Here is a 25,323-nt window from a genome sequence, read left to right as displayed (position 1 = left end):
AGTGGGTGGCATAGTGATTTACAGAGCCATACACCTAATAAAAATGCCACTCGAGGCGGAGGGGAATAGTGGATATTGGGGCATTGGGTATTGCATATTGCCCCAGTGCCCAGGCAGATCCAAATAATCACAGCGCCGGTGTCTTCCCCCACTTAAACACCGCCCCTGGAAACACGTGTAGACCTCGCCGATTGCAACCGTCAAACGCTTTGTAAGGATAAGCAGCCATCCAGCAAAGCAAAAGATGGAAGGTGAAGCGGGAAGGAAGGGACGGGACGGGATGCTGTATAACAAAGGCACCACACAATAGACTTCAAGAGTTTGGATGACACTTTGAGTTATTTTGTTGTTGATGCTGTAAAAACACGAAAGCGAGCCCCAAAGATATGCGATGGTAGATTTATTGAGGCTCGGCAGGAGCAAACCGCACAGCAAAAAGCATCTGGAGATCTGAGAGGAGAGGCTGCGCTCCCTGCTCCTGCTCCGGCTCCGGCTCCTTCGATAAGCGGAAGGACAAGCGCCCACTACACAGATTTGCTTTTCAGCCACACACAACAGCAACAACCAAGTCAAAAAAAAAATGCGAAGAAATATAGGAAGTACGAGCATAAAGTGGATGAAAAAAGTATACTGTTGAAATTTATATCTCGGGCGTTCGTTCGCCATTCAACACTGCTATCATCATCATCATCATCGTCATCATCCTCATCGAGGAGCAGAGCAGGGCAGCGCTGAGTTAACCCTCTAGATGCGGCCTAAATCACTGGAACTTTGCCGAGTTCCTGGTTACTTCAAAAATCTTATTTCCTTAAAAACATTCCACAAAAGTTTCAAGCTAAGCCAAGTAATCCCGAAATAATAAGCGAGAGTTCTATGTTAATTTCTAGAAGATTGAGGGAACTTAGGGTCTAAAATTTCCATTTGATAAATAATATTTTTATTTTCGAAAATTGTAAAAATTCAGAAAATGTATTTATTAAAAAATTGATAGATGTTCAATGTATATTTTAATATATTTTACACAATATTCTTTTCTATAATATATTTTAAATATTATGAAAACGGGTTAAAGCCCAGAAAATGGACATTGAAAGGCATCCAAGCAATCAAATCCATGTCTCGAGAAGTGAATAGCCATTGCAAACATTGCACACAAAAAATACACAAAACCCGGGCAGCGGAACAGAGTGAGGAAAACCGAAAGGAGATTGAAAAGTGCAGACAACAAAGCCCAGGCAACAGGAGGAAAAGTTGAAAGGAAATGGGAAAATATTCTCTACGGTCAAAGAGCAATGGCAACAACAAAAAAAAAAACACAAAAAAAGAAATACTATCAACAGGAACAAGCGATATCGGACAAACAATAAAGTACAATTGTTTATTCGAGCGTTTTAATTGATCTTTAACAAACTGAAAATAATAGAGGAGTGTCCATAGACTGCCGAACAGGAAAGGTAAATAAAAAACTGAAAACATTTATAGAGGAAATTTAGTTTTTATATGAAGTGGGTTGACTTTTAAAGAGAAGCTGGAATATCCTTTTTAGATTTTAATGTCAACCTTTAAACCCCGCTTTAAATTTCTAACATAAATTAAATTTTAGATTACCACAAATAAACATAAACCGCAAAAACCCCGACGAGATTAAAGCGAAACCTTCTGCATTCGAAACAGGAAGCGGAAAGCACTTGATTTGAAACCATGTTTAATGGAAATGCCATCAATTCAGATCAGAACTGGCCATCATTAGAAAGAGACATACGCTGGCAATGGGAAAGAGACAGAGGACCATAGATTGAGCAAGAGAAATGGCAGCACTTGTCACATGCCATAAATGCAAATGATTTATCGAAAAAGGCAACCGAAGCCAATAAAATCATCAAAGACGCCTGCTCCATTGATGGCCGCAAATGAGAGTCTTAGCCCGGAATCTATATCAATATATGCACATTATATATACATATATACATATGTACATATATTTACAGAGGTAACACAGACCTCAATCCATATATCAAAGGCACATTAGCCCAAATTTGAATTGCCAATTGCTATTTACAAGTTGGTGCGTTGTACATACAGATGACAAAACCCCAAGCACATGTCAAAATTAAATAATGTACCGCACGATTGCTGACTCGTCCTGCATTTTCCATGGCCTCCTCCCCCCCTCTGCTTTCTCCCACACGAATTTCCACCTTCGCACTTGTAGACACGCCGGCATTGGCATTGGCTTTTATTTGAATTCGGTGCGTGCGGCTGTCACTTGTCTGTTGTCTGTTACATTCGCCATGTAAACACAACCGCAGGCAATTTTGGCAATTTGCGTCAACAGGCGAAACACGGAACCAAAACCTCACACTCACACAACAACAACAATAATAATAATAAAAAAAAAAGAGCTCAACCTATGTACAGGGAGAGAAATAAATAGAAAAGAACAATGCCAATTCCATATTGTAATTGTAATTCTTGGATTAATACGTAACGTAAAGAGAGAGGTTTGGCTTTGCAGAGAAAGAAATATGTACTCGGAGAAATGTTTATGAATGCACCAAGTTATAAAGTTACATCTAGAGCACCAGGAAATATTATGAGAAATAAATAAATAAATCTAAAAAAAATAACAAATAATTAAATATACTAATGAGTAAACAGACAGACAGATAAATAAATATAGAAATAAATATAGAAAATACATAAATAAATAAAAATGTATTAAGTTTATTAAATAAATTAAAATAATGACTAATCAAATATAAAAAATTCACAATAACTAAAGAGTCCCAGAAAAATATAAATTATACTTATTTATTCACAAATTTAAAGACATTTTATGATTAACTTGGCTTAATAAATAGGTATTCAAGTGTAAAATTATATATAGAAAATGTACTTTCAAAATAATTAAAATTACTGTTATAATTATAAAATTCATTACATGGCATCTACAATTTTTTTTATATTTTTCCCCGTGCACTGGCAAACCCCAAAACCCCCGAAAACCGAAACAGAATCCAAGCGGGCGGCCAAGAGACAAACGTCTCGCCTTGGCTTAAGCCGAGAGGTAAATATAAGCCATGGGGGCCTTTGCCTTTGCCATTGCCGTCGCCGTTGCCGTTGCCTAGACGGGCAAGAGTTGGGGCTAAAGCCAGGGGGAAAAGCGGGCTATGTAAAGTCGCCTGCACCCAAGAAAAGTGTTTGCTTTTGTACCGAACAGCCAACACACGGCGGCCAACGAAGGCAAAAAAAAAATAAAACCAGAGAAGAACAAAAGCGAGACAAAAATTACAAAATACTCAAACAAACACAGGAAGGGAAGGAGGCCACAATAACAGGTGAGTGGCATGAATACCCTATAGGATTTTCTAAGTGAGAGTATTAACTGCTCGGGATAATAGGTAAAAATAAGAATCAAAAGCCATTTGAATAGTAAGAAGTCATCAAGAAAAATTCAATCAGTTTATCAATGGAACTTAAATTTATAGAAATATTAATTTATTTATTCAAATTTCTAAATTATAAGAATAAATAAATAAATATTTAACTGTATTTAACAAAATCAACCTTGAAAAACTCCTTCAAATTCGCGTAACTAAACTTTCATTTAAAGAAATTCCGCTATAAAAACTTAGGAATTTTATGTGTAACATTATTTATGGCTGTATAAAAATGGATAAAACCGGGTTGCATTTCCACTATTTTCACAGCCAATTACACTTTAGTGCCCATCAACCCGTGGCCCTAATTTACAGGGTGCATAAACGAAAAAAACACAATAAATGGCACAGATACGACGAAACAAAACAACAATTTTGCCAGGCCTCGATGCCGACAATGCCAACTCAAACATAAATACACAAACACACACTGTAGCCAGGCGGCTAACCAACACACTGACAGACACATGGGCAAATATATATAAACATATATATATATATAGAGACATGCAGTAATTTTATATTATGTACCAAGCCATATATAAATATTTGTGCAAGGTAAGCGGAATATTTTATATTTGTCGACGCTCCGTGTTGTGCCAAACCAAACCAAGCCAAAGAAGAAACGAAAATCCGCCACACGGCGTATACGTAACGTAACATATCGAGGATGCTTCAGTGGATAGGAAACGGAAGGGGAATCGGATATGGCAGGTTGGAGGGTTGGGGGTTGGGGGGACCAGTGGGAGTGGGAGACCTTAAAATCGGTTGGCGTAAGCATCTGCATGCACCGCGGAAATAAATCAAGAAATAACATTTACACGTTCGCTTTATGTTGTATTTGCCACGTAACAATAAAAGACTCAAACCCCCAATCTCCACTAGACCAATTTTCACCCACAGCCTCAGCCACAGCCTCAGCCTCAGCCTGAGCCCCTACTCAAAGCACGTAAACACCCTCTAGACCGCGATGGAATGGCAGTCCGGGGAGTTCTGGGATTTCTGTGAGAGATTTCAAGGGGGACGACAAAAAGGACGAGAGCCGAAAGCTGCAAAGCCAACCAAGACAATGCCACAAAGGAATTATTTACTACGTGATACAACACTGAAGTCATTCCCGTATAAATGTGCTCTGGTGCTCAGTTGCCTGCCGCTGCTTTTTCGGCGATGGCTCGTTTCATATCCAAAGATGAGAGCGTGATGATCGGATATGATGGTTGTGTGGAGGATTCAGGGGGTTTTTCATAATTTATTCATGCATTTTATTCCCCAACAATCAGGTGTAAGTCTCTCAGCAGCAACATCGGCAGTTGCTTGTAAAATTCACTTGCATTTTAATAAAGCCAACAAACATTTAATATGGGTTCAGTACTTTATCTTTTGAGACTTTGCTAACAGATTTTCAAGTTCTTATAGTTAAGATTGTATGAAATATTTTTTAAATATAAGAACTTGCTTTCTAAAATGGAAATTCTTCAAGCTTATATCCCTTTCCAATTTATCTATTATTTTTTCCCTTAATTATGGCTAGCGATAATTTTAAATCGACGACCAAAATAAGTGCAAATGACTCTCCTCGCAATTCTTATATTTCTTTTTCTCTTAATTATGCAAATACCTTTAACGACATTTTGATTAGTTGACTCATCCAAATTTTATTATAATTTCTTCTAGCACCGAGTGAAATTTATTCAAAGCACATTTTAATCGTATTTCTCGTTTTTATTGCTTCTCTAAAACCCCACCGAAAATCGATTCTTAATTGAGTGTCAACTACATAAAAAGCTTCTCGGCTTTTTGTCTTTTAACTAAAACAAGCTTATTTTTCTTACGACATTCAATATGTCAATATTTTTACTGAACGTTTGTATGTAAATTTGTTGGGGATTTGATTGACTTTTGCTTTTTGATTGAAAGTTTATTCTTGTATGTTTTGTTAACTTTTAAACCTACATTTCCAGCACAACTCTTTTAATTTTCAAGTAAATATTTACTTTACGCATGGTGTTTGTTATTTATAGTTGTCTCTTTATTGAATTTATCAATTTAAAATATATTTTATTTAATAACGAAAGTAAATATAAACGTTCCTCTTTGTTTTTTCAATTTTATAAAAGCTTAACTCACAGAGTACATAATAATTCCGGGAAAATTCTGATTAAATTTTCATCAAATGGTAATTTCAATGTACAAAATGAAGTCATTACTTTCAGGTTATATTAAATGAAATACTTTCTCAAGTTCCTGCCATCGGTCATTAGCTCCAACCTTGTCGGGCATAAGGCATTAAAGCTCCAATCACGCTGCCATCCTTAGCTCGGCCCTCGAGTGCTGAAGGGAGTGAAAGTGCTATTAATACATAAAGAAAGCATTTCTCACCCATAAGCACAGAAAGGCCATCGCCATCGCCATCGCCATCCTCATACTCATTGCCATGACTATAGCTGTAGCTGGTGCTGTTTGCTGGAGAGGTAAAGCTATAGCCACAGCTATCTGGCGGATCGGATGGCGACGGGGCAAACTGCGAACGGAGCATTAAGCAAACGACCGCGGCGAACGTTTTTGTAGCCGTCCAGCTGCAGAAGCGCAATAATAAAATTTTCCCGCAGCGAAGCCATGGAACTGGGGGGTGGGGAATTGGCTTTAAGATGAGCTGTGCAAAACGGACGCCAGTGGAAAAATCGTGGCAGTAGTAACAGTAACAGAGAAGATCCAGAGAGTGGAAAGCCGGGACGCCTAATCAGCTGTGCGCACGCTAAGTAAGTTTATTAGACTATTATTTTGAATTGGTTTTCCTCTGCTGGCTCTCTGCTGTTTTTTGGGGCCATTGTCTGTTGGCCGGTTCACTGCATCTGGCCTTAAGCTGAGAGATCTAGAGCGCTTCAGCATCCAGCAAAAGAAATCCATTGTTTGTCTGCTGCATTCAGGGCGAAAATTGCACTCGGGGAAAAATAATAATAAAACCATTATAAAATAAATTAAGCCACAATTAAAAAGCAATCGATTCTTTGAAAAATTAATTTATATATTTATATAAAAAATTCTTCTTTATTTAACTCAACATTTATTTTAAATTTTTCTTAGTGTACCGTTTTGGGCCAAAGGAAGTTCAGCTTAAAATGCACGCTCATCTTCTTTATTGTGAACTCTGCCAGTGTTGAATAACAAAGCGCAAGAAATTCTGCAAGAATTTTTCAACCATAAAATATCCGCGCATATGGCGGAACTGGCCAAGAGCAGTGAAAAATTTATCACATTTGTGACCTCTTTGTGGGACACAATCCCAAAAGAATTGCCGGAAAAACGCACATTTCCCTCGTGGTGGCGCCAACAATTTCCCCAAGAAGACCATTGAACCCGAAGCAATAAAAAAATTCACCAAAATATTTCAACGATCACGCAAAAAGTGATATATGTATATGAACATATATGTTATACATATGTGCGGACTTTGGGAAGTGATGTAAATGGTTGGAAATTGGATTGGAAATTTGTTTCAATTTTTTTGTGACAGCTCTTCAACTAACGAATCCTGCATGAGAGCAGAAACTTGTGAATTGATACCCGTTTTTGGGCCAATAAACATCAAGAGGTTCTTTCAGTAGAGATTGGAATATATTTTATTTTCTGTTAACAGAAGGGAGATGAAAAATAAGAACAAACACAGAAGAGAAATATATATTTTATTAATATTTACTAAGATTTAGGAAGGCAAATAAAAATGTAAGTTATTTAAAACCAATATAATGTTTGTAATTAAAATACTTCATCACATAACTTTTCCAATCATTTTCATTGACCCACCCTAACTTTATTTTCCAACGCAGCTGTACCTGGTTACTGGCACCTCACATTCTAGGCCAACGCCAAAAGGATGCTGGGATCCAGTTAACCCATCGAACGCGTTTGTCAACCAAGGCCGTTAAAGGAAATAAACACGAACACTTTCGCCCATATAGACGGCCACTTGTCAGTTCTAATTGACAATAGAAACCGAAACTGGCAGAAGGGGGAAAATAAGATGAAGGAAAATTGGAAGTGGGTGAAATGGGCAAAAGCTGGATGGGCGGAAGGGGCTCTCTTTTATCAAATCTCCGCCCGAGGGCACCAGGACAAGACGACCCTTGTTGAAACTCAATCAAACGCCCACGTATTCGGTGAAAAGTTCAAACAATGAAGTTGCTGCCACTTTCGAGCACCGAAAGTGCTGCTGCTGATTCCGATACTAAAGGCCGAATGGTGATGACGATGCGAATGCTAAGGCTGCCAAGCTACTGCCTGGCCTCAGTTAAATAGACAATTTTGCACACAAATCCATTTAATCTAGAGATAAATAACATTTAGGGCTGGGCTCAACAGCCCGCCCAGCTTTCAAGTTCGAGACCAATAAGGACACTATGGAAAAATGAGGTATTGAATATATTACAAACATTATTATTAATTTAATTTTAAAAATATATACATTTTATATTGCCAGATCTTACTGCTCTTAAGATTTAGATTTTTAATTTAACATCTATTACTTTCCCTAATAAACTATTTTTCTTCAAGTGTCCACCCAAAAAACCCCAAAAAAGAGGTTCCTGCTTTGTGGGGGGCACTTAACGCACCCGGAAAATTCTTACGCAGCAACCTAATGATTCCCCTGCAGATCCTGTGGTCCGCCCACAAAATGGTTGGCAAGGACCTTCGGCTCCATTGCGTTTCCGCTTCCTGTTCCTACCGCATCCGCACTCACATCCGCTCGCATCGATTTGTGTGAGGCGGCAATAAAATCCACTGTGATTAGGTTAAAACTGTTGACTTTCGAGCAAGGCTCTCTCTTTCGGTCTGCTGATGTTTTGCCTTTCCAACGAGAGGACGAATCAAAGTGGTTAACCCCTCGACACACACACAAGCACACCCGATACACCCCCTTCGAATGACTGTTGGTAAATCGAAAGAGATAAAAATACCCAAATAGCATTCGACTGAAATGTGATTGTGTCGCCGCTCTACCTCCTCCGCTGGCTTTCGGCTCCCGCAGTGTGACACTCATTTATTTAATGGTTTTAACTTCCAATTTTCCAATTGTCAGACGTGCAGCCAGATGGCCATTAACCAGAGCTGAAAGCCAGAAAAAAAAAACAAAAACTACGGAAAGTGCTTTCGAATAGAAAGTCGATAGATAGTTTGAACTAAGCCCAGAGAGAAGTTGCTAATACCCTGTTAAATAAAAATATGTATATTTTTAGTTGAATATCACCTTTATTAAAATATATATGTATATAAGCTCTCAGGGAAAGCTAACTTGAAGTATTTGTGGAAATTGTTGAAGAAAAGTTGCATAAAAAGTTACAAAACGTCTAAATCCATGTATTGTTTTGTGCTTTTAACGAGCTTCTTCCTGTACTTCCAACCAATTATAAAGTTTGCATTTAGTTTGTCTTGCTAAGAAAAAGTGGGATAATTGGACAAAGATTGCAAAGTTCAGGTAGATATGGTTGAGTGTTTTATGTTATGAAAACATGAATTTTAATTGGTAAAAAAGTTCTTAATACAAGTTTTTTTAATAAGACTAAATTAGTTTTTCAAAGAATTTATAAAAGTAAGATAAAGAACACAGCACCTACCGTCCGATTTAAACTATAATTCCCAATGGGTTTTAGCAGGCTGAATGCTTAAGTTGATTAGTAAGAGATACTAATGAGAAATGTTTCCATTTTAAAGTAGTTTAAAAATACATTGCTGCTAAAATAAACATTGTTTTGTAATTAGAAACTTCAAACTAAACCCCTTAAGCCTTAACTATTGCTTAAAAATAATGATTGCAAATAATTCAAGAGAATTTCCAATTAATTTCACACATTCGACGTGGCATCACATTGTGAATTCTGAATTCATTAAGAAACCAATCAACCGAAACAGCTCCAATTTCCATTCAAACTTAACTTAATTAAAGCCCAAATATATATGCAGAACAGAATATTCGCCTCACCTTTTGTGCATGACTCAACTATGCAAACACCATTTAAGCGCTGACAACGTTCATCACTTTAATTATCCATAAATTAAACTGTCGAATTTTGCTTTCAATTCGGAATGTCAATCAGTGTGGAGGAGAATCCCTTCAGCAGCAATTCCCAAAATGTAAATTTCATATGATTCGAGCAAGGAAGAGGATCTAGAAGCAAGTGTTGAGCTTTGAAAAATTAACAAACCCCAATGAATGTTCGTTATACCTAACATGCCAGGGCACAATTCGCTGATGCTGCATGTGATTTGTGCCACTGAACGTGGAGGCAAAATCCGGAAATGGAAAAATCCCCTCAAGAGCTAATGAGTTTCAAATAAATATAAAATATGTGTGTATGTTCAGAATATTTGCACGTGTGCGTCGAGGATATAAAATGCAAAATCAGTGGAGGGAAAAAGGAGAAAAAAAAAACAACAAATGAACAAAATGGCACACTAAAGTTTACAAATGCAAATAAGATACTAAGCAAAGTCAGCAGCAACAAATATGTCATATCGGCCCAGGGAACGGGAAAGAGACAGGCGTCAGGCAGCAGACGACAGACTGAGATGGCCATGGTAGCGGATAGACAGATGCAAATGGGGAAAAGAGATGGCCAGGCAGCCAGTCAACCAGTCAGAGAGAGATAGAATTGGAGAGGGAGAGAGATGGGACGAGGCTGACAAGCGAAAACATTTATGAGCGCTTGGTTCGTCTGTTGTGGACTTTTACAAAAGAATTGTAGAATATTTTTTAGCTATATGAGAGTATGCAAAATATTCCAATGGCGGCTATATCTCTGCACAGGGAATATTTTGAGAAAAACTTAAAAAATAATAATATTTTTACTAAAGAGAAAATGTTCAATATGATATCTATGAAAAATATCGCCCTCACTATCATAGCGAAAAGTTATCTGAATATATCGAAATATGTGTATCGTAATATATCGCATTTTTAACATTATCGAAAAATGCATGATCCAAAATATGTTATTTAATTAATATCTCTCACAGATAACATTTAAAATATTCGAAAAAACAAAATTATCGAGAGATTTTTTATTATAATTTCTTAAAATTATATTTGGAACTAATCTTAAGCTTTTGTTGACACAATTCGATATATCAAAAATAAAAGCAATAGATAAAACATATATGGGAAAATTAGAATATTGATACAGTATCCATATATCTATAGTTAATACAATCCCTAATTTATACCAACTTTTTTAATCTTACTACTGAAATATAAGGCTAAAGAAATCCTCACGATTATGCTAAAAAGTAGACAATGTTTTTTACCCACTAAGTGCTAGCAGCTAACAATTTGATTTCTGGTAAATTTAAGCTACTTTCCATATTTTTTATTTAAAAATAAACTTTAAAATTGTATAAAAAAGCACAGAATATATTTTTATAAGCTCTTAAAATATTGCAACAACATTACAACCCAAAATCCCTTCCTAAACCCCTTCAATAAGTCAAAACTCCACATCCAAGCATCTCAAAATCACATACCGCATTAACCAAGATTTCAAGCACACATTTTCTCTCTCTGTACGTGTATGGCGCACCCATACACATGTAGCTACAAGCTGTAGCTCAAACACAGGAAATGTAATTTGCATAAGAATAACACACAGACACGCCAAAAGGATGGGAAAGTGGGGGAAAAACAGGAGCAGGAGCAGAAGCGGGGAAGGGGGTGGACAAAACCATGTGGATGTGGCTGCCAAGATATAGAGGGGCATATGGCACACATATTGAAGTGTAGTCTATATGGGCGAAATGGCTAAAGGGGACGGAACGGGGACCGAAGTGTCCTTTAACGAGATTTGCATCTCATCATAATAATGTAAATGACGGACCGGGGCCAAAACCGAGGGAAAATGCAGAAAGGGTAAGAGGCAACATTTTCGGGCGGCTGCCTGGCTTTAGCACAAGTTGGCCCAAAAGGGTATTCTATTAAAGGCGGGATTACATCGCAATGAGGGCCCATTCACTTTGGCTCAGCAGCATTCCGAAGCGATTCAATTAGCCTAACCGCTTTGGACTTAAATATGGAATTGGATTTGGATTTGCATGTGTGGCCAGCAGCAACAGTTGAAGTTGCCTCATTTTGAGTTAAATTCTGAAATTCCTTGTCTGCCGATGACAGGAGTTAAATGGAATTTTTGGCCTTAGACCAGTCTGAAGTGCACTTGCTGGTAGGAAATATCAAGTAGATTGCCCAGAAATGCACAGGTTTTATGAAAGTAATTTAAATACCATCTTTACAAGCCTTAAATGTTACTATTCCTCTATTTATCTGAGGATTTACAACCTTAATCTGACTAAAGGATATGTAAACGGCTGCCCATTTTATATTCTTATAAATATATCGGGGATTTTTCGTTTCTTTTTGTGTGCCACAATCAAGATTTCACCAACAGACGTCGTGGTTATTGAATGAATTGTCAAAAAGAATTCGTATGCTGCATTTGAAGTTCAAGTTGAATATTCGTATAAGCGGTTTAAAAATGCCTGCTATTGATGGGCAGTACATGTATTCAAGGGTTCATGTATAATATAATTCAAGAACCAATGAAAAAAATGTTACAAAAACCAATAAAGTGTGGAAAATATTGAAGGAGAGATTAAAAATTTAAAATTGGATTGCAAAGAAAACAACAATAAATTTTAATAAAATATTGTATATGAAATTTTTATGGGTTATTAAAAACTAGAAAAATTAGTAGAGAACTTAAACCAAAATTTTAAGCACCAATATGACAAGGGTAATAAAAGTGATTCAAAAAATAAACAAATTACCTTCATTTGCATTTTAATGAGAAATGTATATATATATATATATATATTTTTTTGTATATTGTATTAAAGACTTGCTCTACTCGAGCAAAGCCTTAGTTTACTTACAAATTTCCAAAAGTGACATCAACATGAAGGCGTTTCTTATTCTTTACATTATCGGTGAGAAATGTGGGATTATATTATGATATTTTACTAATTCCTTTACCATACCATACCAGTAATTCTTCTGGTTTTTGGTAAGGCTCAGCTATGCAATCCCACGTGCACCAGGGAAATGAATCCACACTGCGGAGTAACCGCCGAGTGCCACGTACCTGCAGCCAACCTCTGCCTTTTGAGGTACAAAGCTTGCATACTTGACCAACATCACATGTCACGTAAGTTGAATTCAATTTTATAGATATAATGGGCAACTCATAGACTCATTTCTCTTCCACAGCAATTATCAATGTTTTGCCTGGGCATTGTCCTAATAACTGGCCAATATGCCCAGAAATTTAAAACTTTCTTTAACATGAAGGCTTATACTCTATTCTTTCTATTTACTATAAGTAAATCCTTTTTCTACCAAATGTAACACATTTTAAAATGTTTTGATTAAAGTAATGCCCTTTGGGTTAATTTAAATAGAAAGAAAGTTATTTGGAGTATTTTATAAATAGGTGTAATCCTTTTGATTTCCTTATATTACAAACTTATATAAAATATTATTATTTGTAAATTACTTTAGAGCTTTAAATATAAACTCTCCGAAATACACACTCCCTTTCTTGAATTTAAACTCTGCTATTCCCCAATTTAAAAGTATTTTCCCCGTTTTGTTCAAGTTCCACTCCAAATAATCCTCAATTCTAATGATAAATGCCTTTTAAAGTAACACCTTATTGATGACTATCTGTCAAAGACGAGCTTTCGATTTTCGGGGAAAGGATAGAAAAATTCCAGTCTGGTTTTCGCATAAAATGATTTTACTTTCAATGGATGCCAAGTTTAAGGTTAATCCCGCATTTGTTGCCATCACTTCCGTTTAAAGTATCACCTTATTGATGGTTTCCGTTGCGATGGGGAAAATAGTTTTCAGCTAAGGAACGGTGCATGGAAAACCCTTTTTGCTTTGGCCCGTCACCTTCGGCATGGCAATTTATTTCGCAACACTCGCCGGACAAAGTTTTGTTTCGAGGTTTATGGGCGATGGCTTCTCCTACGAGTATAACCACTCCGGGGCCACGTCCAATATCCAACCATGCACGCAAAAGTTTGCCAAAAACTTCTCCCGAGTCTAACAAATTCAATTTGTCAGGCTTGGCGCGCCTCGGAGTGCGGCTAATCCATTTACAATTTCAAAGTAAACAAACAAAATGTATCCTCAGCTCGACGAGACATTTAGCCCCGGTTTTTCGGGACCAGAGTTTTTGGGGCCAGGGCATGAGTTTGAATTTGAGTCTAAGTTGGATTTCTCGTTTGGATTTCCAATGAAAATGCAGCGAAAACTTTGCTGCCAACAGCTTTAGGCGAGAGTTTATGCAGTTTTGACAGCCTACTTTTCACACTCAAGGGAAATTCTGAAAGGTTTTTAGAAATACCTATGACTTGAGAAGACAGAAAAAATTTATAAATAATACTTGAGCTGAAAATATAAATTTCTTATTATTATTTCCAGGAATTCTTTTATAATAATAAATATAATTTAAGAAAATAATAAAATAAATCTACTAAAAGATGTATAATTTTTCCCAAGTGCAGGCTTAAACAGACGACACGGCACTTGAATAAAATAAAAAGTCCCATTCTTCTTTCACTTTTCGCCTTTTTGCCGAAATAGACAGCTGTTTCTGGTGGGCGGCTGCTCTCTCAAGAAGTTTACGCGACTGTAAAGTTGCACTTTGTGTTCTTTTATAGTTTTTATTATATATCTACGTTTTATTTTTTGTATTTGCCCCTGAAACGGCCCAAACAAAAGCGAAAGCTGTGTGGCATAAACTAAACCTAAAGCTTTGGCGTTTCCAGTGGAAAATTACTTATTCAGTGGGCGTGGCCCCCGGAGCCAGCCCGCATTTTAGTTGGAATTGGTTTTTAAGGCTTAAGTCCTTAAGTCTTCAAAATCAGATTTAAGCCTCTGATTTATGAGTTGTGAAATGGGAATTTATGAAAACTAAAAGTTAAACTACGGATGCTGCATTCGGCTAATAGTTGAGTTGATTAAATTGTTTTCTGTTGGGCATTTCAATTAACAATTTAAATTGTTCAAAGTTTAAGTGCTACCAGTTGGTCATTCAAATAATGCGCATACGCCCTGGGGACACGTTTCCTTTTGATTGCCGGAATTATGCGACTTTAATAAACTGTTGCCAATTTAATTGTTTCCTTCGGGGTTTTGAGTGGAGTGAAAGTTGCCTAAGATTGGGTGGGGATTTTGTCACCTCAATAAGAAGGCTAATGGTATTTCTGTGAAGTTAATTAAATTAAATGTAAGGTGCTTACTTGGGGTAAATAGCTTTAATTAAAATGAATCTGACATGTGAGGATAATGGAATAAAGACCGGTTCTATATCAAACCAAAATAATGTCAAACAAGCAGAGAGATTTTTTTCGGAAGGTAGCACACCTACTTCATCCGTATTTAATGCTTTTTAAAATACAATGTTTATTAAAAAACGTATGTATTTAGAACATAATAAGTACCTTACCACATAAACCTTACTCAAAAATAAGGAAGTACACGCCTAACGAAGGGTTCGCCGCTACAAAGTGGTCAATTAAATATCGCGCATACGCCCCGTAAGCAGGAGGATTTCCTCTTAACCTGAATTTAATTAAATATAACCTTATACTCTCTCGCCGCCAGCTACTTTAAGTGTGTATTTAAATAAGAGCCTTCAATCGCTTATAGTTTAAGTGGCGAAAAGGCCTCCTCTCAACTGAAGCAAATTGGTCAACTATATAACGCGCATACGCCCCATGGACACGTTTCCGTTTGATTGCCGCGGAGTTTACCTGAAAATTAAATTCGAGGATTTTGCATCCAGGCAAGGAATCTATATATAGCTATATATACCAGAGGTTATATACGTGTACTTCGGCCTTCTCTGTTTGTGTGTGCGTGTACCTTCGTGTAATGCCAACGGCGGCAATTTCTTGTACAACAATTTGTGAGTCTGCTGCGCTCAGCACTCACGTAATGAGCATAAACTACAGGCACAAAAAGTCCAGCACCCACACATACACAGCGCATACCCCCATATACACAGGCTGGCAAAGATGGCTAAGAGAATATCGCGCTGCCGTGCACATAATTGGTGCAAAAAGTTTGAAAATTATCACGGAAGCAAAGCCGAAACACGTACATACATCACCGTCAGCGGACGCGAGATGGCATAATGTTGGAAGGCACTTCCCCAGGTCTCTTGCACTTACAAAAAATAAGCCAGGGATTTAGCCAGTTAAGAACTTAACAATATTTAATATTTAATTTGAAAACTTTAAGATTCCTGAAATGGGTAAAACAATAATAAATAATTTATAATATATGATGGTTAAACCCTTGTGTAATTTTGTATTTAATTCCATTTAATAAAATTATTCAGTTGTTTTTGGTGTATCCCTACTCTGTACTCCCACTTTTTTAGGCCCTTTTATGGCGGAACACCTTGTGACCCGGGCTGAGCCTTAAATAAGCGCCGCCCGGAGCTGGGTTCGGTTCGCCTTTGGCCGGCCAGCGGCCAAAATTTATTGAAGCGAAGGCGACTGTCCTAATCCTCGACCCTAATTACTCATAGAGCCCGTAGGTTACAGACCTCGTCCAACAATTACATCCGTGGCTCGTGTTTAGTCTTATCCCCTGAATAAAAAGCACACCCAGGCGGAAAGGCGGAAAATGTTTCACTTTGTGTTAAACTGAAGAGTTTCCGCTCTTAGCTTTTTTTTTGGGGTAAGCAATTAGCCGGGGCATAGTGATTAAAAAGTGGAAATGCTAGAAGTCGAGTTGATTACACGCCGATTATCATCAGCCGAAAATGGACAGCATTAACAGGAAATTGTAAGCACTGGAGATTGTCAAGATAGTTCCTTATAGTCCTTATTTCTTTAGTAAATTTAGGTTAATTTTTAAAGTAAGCATTTACTGGTTTCAATGATTTGTAAAATATAAATAAACATTATCATAAACTTAAAACCTTAGTATAATAAATAATAAGCTTTTATTTTCAATTAATTCTGATTCTCCAAATGCCTGCTAATGCAGAGTCAGCCACAGGCAAAAACAAAAAAAAACAATGGAAATTACATTTAAATGAAACATCATGAGGGATCAAATTCCATTATGATATCTGGTTTCAATCGCTGACCCAGAATTCCACCAGAAATGTGGAAAAATTAATTAATTTGTAACCTTTTCCCCAAGCTCATACACTCACACGGCACACAAAAGTTTATTTTTGTTGGTTGTTGCTTTTGGCCCCAAAGATATGTTGATTCACATTTAATTTAGTGTAAAAAGCAAGTTCTTTTTCATTATATTTTATGTTTACCAACTAATAAAAAGCAAAACGTTTCACTTTACACCGAAACTGCGAAAGACTTTGAGCCCCATGGGCCACTCGGAATTACACTGGACTGCAAGAGTCCCATTAAGTGTGTGTGGGGTGTGGGTGTGTGCCGGCCATTAAAAAGTTTTTCCCCCTTTTCCCAAGAAGGAGTTGGTTACTGGTCCTGGGTGCTGCTGGTGCTGCTGCTGCTCTTGGACCCGGTATGGATTCAGATACAGGTTCCAGTTCTAGTGGCGCTGCCATTGGCACCTGTGTGTTGCCAGTTGCCAGTTGCCGGTGCCGGGTGCAGCTGAAAATACGTTTGCATATGAATTTTTCAAAATGTTTTTTGCACTGACCTCGTTTACGGGTCAGAGCGGCTATGAAAAGTTTGCCCTGCAAACTAAATTGCCGTTTGCAACTGGAGGAGGAAGGAAGACACGGTCTCCGGCTTTGAGTTTTTTACTTTTCCTCTATTTTTTTGTACATTCCTTGGTTTTTTTTTGCTATTTTTTTCCTGAGAGTAGTACTCCGCTCAACCCACTTCTCTTTTTTTTTTTTAGTTTAGTTTACACCGGCGGTGCAGCATATTGAAATGCGATTACAGGGCTCTGGCCTGGTGCCTGGTGGATTCATGTTCATTAAACATGCATAAACACACACACACACACACACACACACACACACACACATACACATAGAGGGGCAAACACCCACTTATACAGGCGCCAAAGAGAGCCAGCCTGGAGGAGAGGCTGAAGGACAGAGATAGCGGGTTTTGGCACACACAAAACATTTTGGGGTTCTTTCAAAGGTTGGCAGTATATAACGATATATCTATAATACATATATCGATTTTTGACGATAAGGCCGATACATAAATCGATATTTTAACGTTGCGATAAACTGGTTTTCTGTTTTATATAAAAATTATCCTTGAATATTTATAAATTTATTCGATATTTATAGATATTTTTACGGTAAACTATATATTCTTTGTCTTGATAGAGAAAAAACATATATACACCTACATTTTTTCGAGTGTAGCGGATTGCAGAGCTCGCAAAAGCTGTAAAATTTCGGAAGCAGCTGTCCCCAGGCACATGTAAACAGTTTCAATTTTCAAAGCGATGTGCTAATTTTAAATCAATTACATGACGTGACGACGACACTTTCCACCCCAACCCCTCCACAAAAATTACCAACAAAAAAAAAGCAAGCCCCAAAATAAAACCCCATCTCTATACCATCTTTAAATTCCAGATGCTGGCATTGAAATTTCGCCTGGCATCGGGACAATAGACGGGTGTAATCGCAATCGAAAATGCGTACACAAGTCAGAAATGTTTTTCTGGCAACAGTTGGCGTTAAAAGTTTGCGCCTGTCGTCGACAGTGGATTTACTTATGGCAGAAAGTTGTAGCCAATGCCAATACCAATGCGAATACGAAAATACCAAGGCCCCCAAGGCGACGCCCTCAATTCATTTTACACTCATTTTTGGCACACAGGAAAAACACAATGGATATTCAGTCATCAATTTAATTATTTATTAACAGAATTTTATTTTAAAGTCTACGCTAAAGTTAAATTCTCTTCATGCATTTAAATGTAAGCTGAGTAAGGCCAGCAAGAGACATTGATAGAAAAAGGCTGTAAATCTTCCTTTAAATTGTAATTCTAAATATATCCTTCAAGTTTTATTTATATATTACAGATAAATATTTTGATCATTAAATATGTATGACCTTATTTTCCCTGTAAATGTTTAATTATCCCTGTAATCCTATTCCCTAAACATTAGTTAGCAATTATCATAAGAATTACTATAGCAACTGCCATGACTTTTCCTCTGTGCATCAAGTGTAAAATGTCTTTTGGGGGAAAGAAGAGACAAAAAAAATATATAGGCTGGGGGGAAAAGTTTCCTTAGTGCTACATTTGGCGACACAGCAAACTGCCAAATTGAAGGCATCTGCCTTGTGGTTCGGTGGGTTGGTGGTTTCAGTTGGTTTCAGTTGCTTTCGTACGGTTTCGGATGCTTTTCCCCCACCAAAATGAGGTGGACTTAGCTCTGCCGCATGTCCTCATGGCCCCATTCCCTGGTTTCTCGGTGCTTTGATGCCTCCTCCACACATAAGTTTCAAAAGATGGCAAAGGAAATGGAAAATGTGGTGTGAAGAAGAGAAAGCAACAGTTTTTCGTGCACTGTAAAAATTCCAGGAATTGTGAGGGAGGGCCTAAAATCGAAAGCTGTTTAGCAAGAACAAGCACTATTTGTTAGAAAAAGTTTCACAAGAATTCGGAAAAACCCAACCAAAGAGGGCGAGAATTTGCTTTCAGGCAATTCTAAGAAACTTTATTGAAAATGTAAATTAAACTGAAGCAACTAGAGCTTAAAATTCAAAATGAAGGGAACACAATAGGTAACCTACTTGAATAAATCAATGTATTTAAAAGTAATTTACAATATTTAATATTTAATAAATATTTGAAATATCTTAATTTACTTAACAAAACAATAAAAACAAGTTACAGTATAGTTTTATACACTCCAACTGCATTCAATTGAAATAAAAGCTTCCTAAGGGAATAAGCCGCCTGAGAAAATTGGCTATGAAAACATACAATGGACATTTTCTTAGGCTCCAAAAGAAACCAAATCGATTGGAAGAATATTATTGTAATGCCAAGCATTATATTATACCCACATTCATAAACTATTTTTGCTTCATTGATTTTCCCTGCCGCCGCTTAAAAAGAATCCTCTCAAAGTGTAGGATATGTTTTTATGCCTGGCAACATACATTTGTATATATACATATATATAGTATAAGATTCAACAGGCCCACATTTTCCCATTTTCCCCGGCACTTTTCTTTCCTCTTTCCCCTGTGCCTTCTCGCTTTTTATTTGACTTAAATAAATACATTCAAGTGAATATGGCGGTGGGTGTCTGTGCGACGTTCTTTATGGTAAAAAGTTCGGGACGTCAAGTCGAGTCGAGTAAATATATGTGTTTGTTCAGACACACAAGTACGTATATGTACATAATTTAGTGAACTTGAAACTTGCCTCCTGGTCGTCGTCGAGTGGGATATATATATTTGTATATCGAATGTAAAGGAGCTGGCCGACTTGTCGCCCCAAACCCCCGTCACCAATAAATACGGCCCCAAAACGTAGGGGAAGCAAGGGAATTTTATGCTAAGTAATTTATATAAGCCTGTACAGTGGTAATCACGTATTTGCAAAGTTAAAACAATACCCTAATGAACTCTGATTTAAACAAAAATTAATAGCTTCTTTTCTGCTTCAAGCGATATTAAATCCAACCAATTAAGCCAGCAACTATTATTCATGAATTAAACAAAAAGTGAAAACACAACAAAAGGTATTGTATACGCCCCGTTGGACTTGTGTACTCGATAAAATTTTAATTAAAATATGCCGACAGGTAAGGATTAAAAAATTAAAGCTAATTTAATGAGAGGAATGAGAAAACATTTAAAGTCTTTAAAGGTTTAAAAGGACAGCCCTTGTTTGCTAATTAATAATAAATTATTCGAGCTCATTAAAATTATAGCTAAATTATATTAAATGATCAAAATTAAAAGAAAAAATTTGTATTTTTTAGCTCAACTTAAAACTGAATTTAAAATTAACGACAAATATGAAAATTTCAGTAAAATTGGTAACAAAAATATTAAAAACGTCTTTTAATGAGCAAAACAATTTCTTTTTTTTTCATATATTTTAATTATTATTATTATAATTTTATTTGTACTCCCAAATGCATTACTGAGTGACCACTGTACTCTTCTGTATATATTTGTATGCGAACAAACACATAAAAAGCAATGCAATATATGCGTGTACATGTGCACGACAGCACGGCATCACCAAGAAAAGCAGTATCAGCTTATTAAAGATTTAAAAAATATGTCCATGCAATGCAAGGGAGGGGGAGCAGGAAATTGATATGCACTTACCGGTCACACGGATTCCAGGACAAAAAGAAAAACAGGAAAATAATAATAAGAAGGGGAAAGACGGAGAACACGCGAAGAAGGAAGGAGCGCAACAGTAGCGCGCGGCAGCTGAAAAGTATGCTAAGAATAACACAGTAAATTCCGCTGGCTAAAGGTAAACGCTAAATAGCATTGTGTGTGTGCATACACCAAAGAAATCTGTCTAAAGATTTTACAAAAAATATATAAAATCAGAAATAACATAAGAAAAACCTTTCAAATCATATCTTATAATAGATTTAAAGTAATTTTCAGAGCAAAGTAAAAAAAAAACTAAAATAAAATGGAATAAGGAATACAATGCCCTATAATTTTCTTCAAGTGTACTATAGAAGATGAAGATCGAATTAAAAAGAGAGCAAAGAGAAGGAAAAAAGATAGTGGAAAGGAAAGTTTTCCATTTTTTATTCCATTTTTGTTTAGCCAGCTGTGTGGCAAATTGAAAGATAATAACGGACAAGGAACAGGACACGGGGAAAACAGGTGCATGGAGTGGCCAAAATGAAGCGCACAAATACCAAGTTAGCAAAGGAAATCAATTTTCTTCACTCTCCCTCTCATTTTTTATCGCATCAATCACACACACGGGACTCTGATTGAAAGCAAATCACAGGTAAACAAAGGAAATAATGACGCGGGAGAAATGTAATCGATACTACTGTCTCGTAAGCAATTTCTCCTTCAAGCAATTAATTAAAAACTGGCAAGTAATTCAATTCCAAATCAATCAATTTCTTATCTGACAACAAAATGCATGTTTGATATGTATTTAATTTCATCAAAACAATTTTAATTACAGCATTTGCTGGGGGGAACATTATAATGTAATCAAATTAATAATTTGCTTTTGGCAAAAAAAAAAAAAATTACAATTAAAGGGAAAAAACCCTGATCACACTTAAAAAAAAAAATAAATACTAGAATTTGTTCTTTTATTTACAGTTTTAAAACAAAATAAAAATTAATGGATTTACAGGTTTTAAATAAGAACTTGACTTTATTTTAAAAATATTTAAACACTTTTAAAATCCCTCTCTTTCGCTCTTAAATCATAACGGTTTTTGTAACATTTTAGCCACACACTTGTGTGGTATCCATATCTGTGTCTGTGTGTGCCGGTTTCGCACTTACCCAAAAATGTAGCGTTGTCCACTTACAGTCCACAACCGCAGAACCACAGAAATTTCGAACAACTTTTACTTCGAACGCATTAAATTACAAGGGCAATTTCATTTTACGACACTTATCAAACGCTTCACGCAACATAAAGCTGCAGGACCCTAAATATTACACGATTAGAATTAAACAAAACTAGTGAGTATCGGAATAAGAACGAAAATGATGGAACGAGCGGAGTTTTAAATTGGAAAACCTGAAAGATAGAATTTTAATCAAGGAAATGCTTACCCAAATATTTTGTTATCAATTTAACAACAAACTTTTTTAATTTTTTTATATTTTATTGTGGTGTTTTACAAACTTTAGTTAGGTTTAATATTTCAGCTTTTTATTCGGAATCAAAATAGTTGCCTATTTTCGAGGATTTTGAGATTTGTCCTTATTAATATTATGATATACAAATATTAAAAAAAACGTATAGCTGCCAATTTTCATTGGAATATACTTTAACGGCCTGCAGTATTAATTTTATTCGAAAACGGACCCACTGAACGTTTCAAGACTATTTTGAAGTTCTCACTCACTGTATAGTCCTCCTTGAAGACAACCACTAGATTAAGTTCAAACTCTGAAAGTAAATAATAAATGTAATCAAATTAGTGAAGAATAATTTTTGTTAATAATATCCTAAAAATATTTTACAATATTATGTATTCTTTTTAAGAAATAAGTCTTATTTGTCTTACCAATCTTAAAGTTCTTGGTGAGCAGCGTGGGACAGGTAAACAATCTGGGCAGAACCATATAGATGGGCAGCTCCAGTTTGGGCAGTACATTGCCATCGGCTATTTGTATTGTCTGGATTTCGGTGGCATCCTTGGAGTAGCCCTCATCGCAGCCGCACGTCTCCACGCGAACCAATTGCATTTCTATGGATTTAATTGCCGCCTCTGTATGCTGGACCGTAATGCTGCCGGTAATTGGGGTTGTCACACAGAATTCACTACGATCTAGACGGCCTGTGATGAGAAATCGCGGCATTGAAAGTCTCTCCTTGGCGGTGGCATTCTTTTGTAACGAATCCGGACTCAGACTGAAGGGCACCGCCTTCAAAGAATCCTCGCTGAGGGCCACTGGCTTGTACTGTACGCAAAACTGTTGGATTCTGGTCATGGACTTGCCAAGGAAATTCCGCTTCACCGTGCAGTTCAGCTGGTAGTTAACGTTAATGAAGACGCCGTGATAGGTTTCGTACAGCATCCTTGGTTCCTTTTTGCAAACCAAAGGAAGCTCGAAGTGGAATTCCGAGCGGCCGGCGCTCAGCTTTCCGGGAGCAGATAGCTCCAAGCTGTTCTGCAGGAGATTAATAGGCTTCACAGAGTTATAGAAGGCATCGAACAGTCCCACAGTTTTGCTGCTCAGCTGCAAATTAACGATTCCCTCCAGATATAGCATAATTCCTTCGTGTTTCGTCTCCTGCGAGCACTGAAACTGCACGCAGCCCAACAGCATGTCCTGCGAAAGACAAATACATTAAAAATTGATGTCTGTATTAGTTGTATTAATTACATTTTCGTAGTACACTTTATTTTCGCGTTTTAATTTTATGTCAAAGAGAAAAGAACTCATTTTGTTATTTGTTATTTTTCCTCAGCTGCCATAAACAGCTGATTTGGGCCATGAAAAATCAGCTGTATGATTTGGCAGCCCTGGCAAAAGCTGTTTAACGAGTTGACAGTCCCACAACACAAAAAACGAAAACAAACCAATTTTTACATAAGTTTTATTTGAATTATTTTTTAAACACAAATGCCTCGCAATCAGAATGCCGAACGGGATAATCCCTGCCTTAAGGTTTGCTTAATAAACCCAAAATTAATAAATTGCTAATAATTTGTTAATAACAGGAACAGGAGCTTTCATTCAAATGCCTCAACAAAAACAACTTCGATCACGAAAAGTGCGAGGTTTATTTTGCCAATTACAACAACTGCAAGGAGTTTTGGGTGAGTCCTTCAATGAAAGTCTATGTATTGTTAACCAATCTCTTCTTTTTCAATAGAATAAAGTGAGAAGCGAACGTAGAGCTAAAGGAATAGCTCCCTACTTGCCGCCGGTCGAGGAGCGCGATGCCATCAAAGCCAATTATATGAAGGGAAAACCTACGCAGAGCTGATATTCTTCCTCCAATGGTAATTTTTTGCTTAAAGTTTCAGTAACAATTGTGGATATTAACATATAATTTAAATAAATACGTTTTCATAAAGTTACTTCTTGGCAAATCTCTCAGAGAAACCAAAATTTTAAAATTATAATAAAACCATTTTTATATTAAACAATTGCACGTAATAAATTTTAACTTTGGCTATGTATAACATCAGCTCCCACAACTTTCAGGGCCGGCATGGCCTCCTCCAACATGGCCGTGGCCAATTCCAGTTCCAAAGTTGCCTTGGGATCATCTAGAATTAACAATTTCAAGCTGGGCAGACGGTACAGGCAGGCCAGTCCATTTGTGGTGATGTCAGTGCCCGAGAGGTCCAGCACTTCCAGATGCGAAAAGCCGCCGCCGGAGATCCTGTCCAGACACCAGTCGTCAATGGTTTTCACGTTGTGCAGGGAGAGGAACTTTAAAGAATCGAGACACCGCAGGTTCTCCAATCCCTCGTAATACAGGACCATGTTGTCACACCGCAAGGCCTCTACTTTATAGCCGGGATCAAACTTGTTGGGCAGGTTGAATTCACCGTCCTCGGTGGCCCGGTGCCAGCGGGGATCGTTGAGAAACTTGGCGGCACCGCCGCGATACAGGATGAAATGTGCAGCTGCCAACTCGGCGCCCAGAATCTTGTGTCTCTCCGGGATGAACTGCTGCATGTGCCGCTCGATCCGCTCCTGCCGGTTGTCCCACCATTGACGCATGCTCCTGGGACTCAGGTCGATGGGCCGCTGCATCATCACTATGAAATCGGAGGTCTGCTCGGAGTTGGAGAACAGTTTCAGCTTGCTGTTCCAGTCCTCAGGCCGGTCACCGATCGGAGTCCTCCACTTTAGTTTCTGCTTGTCAGCGGCCAGTTCCGCGCGAATCCTCTGCACTGTGGTACTGACCTCCTCCTCGCCGAGCTGAGCCTGGTTTGTGGGTACCGTGGAAGCCAGTCGGCGGCCACATCGGCCCCAAAAGGGCAATCCCACGGACAGGCGCTGCAACATGATTGAAATTGATATTCGTAAATAAATTTCGACTGGCCTAGAGATGTGCACGTTACGTGACCGCTGTTTGGTCTCACGATAGTTATATCGGTTACATTATTACAAAATTAAATATATAAGCATTTATACAAAGGGGGTGCTGACTTGATCAAACTGAAAATAATCTTTAAATTGGCGTTTAAAGATTTATCTG

At 37.3% G+C, this 25,323-nt stretch overlaps 4 protein-coding genes across 4 annotated transcripts; 2 read left to right on the top strand and 2 right to left on the bottom strand.

The window, feature by feature from the left end:
- Window positions 1-12,333: 12,333 nt before the first annotated feature.
- Window positions 12,334-12,972, top strand: LOC108075143 (Accessory gland protein 63F). The gene is made up of 3 exons (XM_017167424.3): window positions 12,334-12,407; window positions 12,467-12,625; window positions 12,688-12,972. The coding sequence occupies exons 1-3, from the start codon at window positions 12,377-12,379 to the stop codon at window positions 12,747-12,749; spliced, it is 252 nt and encodes an 83-aa protein (XP_017022913.1). The 5' UTR covers window positions 12,334-12,376; the 3' UTR covers window positions 12,750-12,972.
- Window positions 12,973-22,258: 9,286 nt separating this feature from the next.
- LOC108075207 (vacuolar protein sorting-associated protein 26C) lies at window positions 22,259-23,627 on the bottom strand. Its single transcript, XM_017167543.3, has 3 exons — window positions 23,490-23,627; window positions 22,667-23,435; window positions 22,259-22,548 (listed from the first exon to the last, which is right to left on the bottom strand). The coding sequence occupies exons 1-3, from the start codon at window positions 23,547-23,549 to the stop codon at window positions 22,427-22,429; spliced, it is 951 nt and encodes a 316-aa protein (XP_017023032.1). The 5' UTR covers window positions 23,550-23,627; the 3' UTR covers window positions 22,259-22,426.
- A 6-nt stretch (window positions 23,628-23,633) lies between these two features.
- LOC108075209 (coiled-coil-helix-coiled-coil-helix domain-containing protein 7) lies at window positions 23,634-24,190 on the top strand. Its single transcript, XM_017167545.3, has 3 exons — window positions 23,634-23,774; window positions 23,828-23,926; window positions 23,983-24,190. Exons 1-3 carry the CDS (start codon window positions 23,730-23,732, stop codon window positions 24,094-24,096), a joined length of 258 nt encoding a protein of 85 aa, XP_017023034.1. The 5' UTR covers window positions 23,634-23,729; the 3' UTR covers window positions 24,097-24,190.
- Window positions 24,191-24,221: 31 nt separating this feature from the next.
- LOC108075208 (distal membrane-arm assembly complex protein 2) lies at window positions 24,222-25,255 on the bottom strand. The gene has a single exon (XM_017167544.3). It carries the CDS (start codon window positions 25,128-25,130, stop codon window positions 24,276-24,278), a length of 855 nt encoding a protein of 284 aa, XP_017023033.1. The 5' UTR covers window positions 25,131-25,255; the 3' UTR covers window positions 24,222-24,275.
- Between the last annotated feature and the right edge of the window lie 68 nt (window positions 25,256-25,323).

Source organism: Drosophila kikkawai, chromosome 3L (genome assembly GCF_030179895.1).
Source record: "Drosophila kikkawai strain 14028-0561.14 chromosome 3L, DkikHiC1v2, whole genome shotgun sequence".
NCBI classification, from domain to species: domain Eukaryota; kingdom Metazoa; phylum Arthropoda; class Insecta; order Diptera; family Drosophilidae; genus Drosophila; species Drosophila kikkawai.
The sequence above is the reverse complement of the archived record's forward strand: the minus strand, read 5'-3'. Positions and strand labels throughout refer to the sequence as shown.

What these genes read in the sequence shown, in the direction of transcription:
- LOC108075143 (XM_017167424.3), top strand. Translation starts at nt 12,377, where the DNA reads ATGAAGGCGTTTCTTATTCTTTACATTATCG. An exon ending in TCTTATTCTTTACATTATCG is followed by an intron (nt 12,408 to 12,466) that starts GTGAGAAATGTG and finishes ATACCATACCAG; the next exon opens with TAATTCTTCTGGTTTTTGGT. An exon ending in TGACCAACATCACATGTCAC is followed by an intron (nt 12,626 to 12,687) that starts GTAAGTTGAATT and finishes TCTCTTCCACAG; the next exon opens with CAATTATCAATGTTTTGCCT.
- LOC108075207 (XM_017167543.3), bottom strand. Translation starts at nt 23,549, where the DNA reads ATGAGTTCTTTTCTCTTTGACATAAAATTAAAACGCGAAAATAAAGTG. An exon ending in ATAAAGTGTACTACGAAAAT is followed by an intron (nt 23,436 to 23,489) that starts GTAATTAATACA and finishes TGTCTTTCGCAG; the next exon opens with GACATGCTGTTGGGCTGCGT. An exon ending in CACCAAGAACTTTAAGATTG is followed by an intron (nt 22,549 to 22,666) that starts GTAAGACAAATA and finishes ATTTACTTTCAG; the next exon opens with AGTTTGAACTTAATCTAGTG.
- LOC108075209 (XM_017167545.3), top strand. Translation starts at nt 23,730, where the DNA reads ATGCCTCGCAATCAGAATGCCGAACGGGATAATCCCTGCCTTAAG. An exon ending in GGGATAATCCCTGCCTTAAG is followed by an intron (nt 23,775 to 23,827) that starts GTTTGCTTAATA and finishes TGTTAATAACAG; the next exon opens with GAACAGGAGCTTTCATTCAA. An exon ending in ACAACTGCAAGGAGTTTTGG is followed by an intron (nt 23,927 to 23,982) that starts GTGAGTCCTTCA and finishes CTTTTTCAATAG; the next exon opens with AATAAAGTGAGAAGCGAACG.
- LOC108075208 (XM_017167544.3), bottom strand. Translation starts at nt 25,130, where the DNA reads ATGTTGCAGCGCCTGTCCGTGGGATTGCCCTTTTGGGGCCGATGTGGC.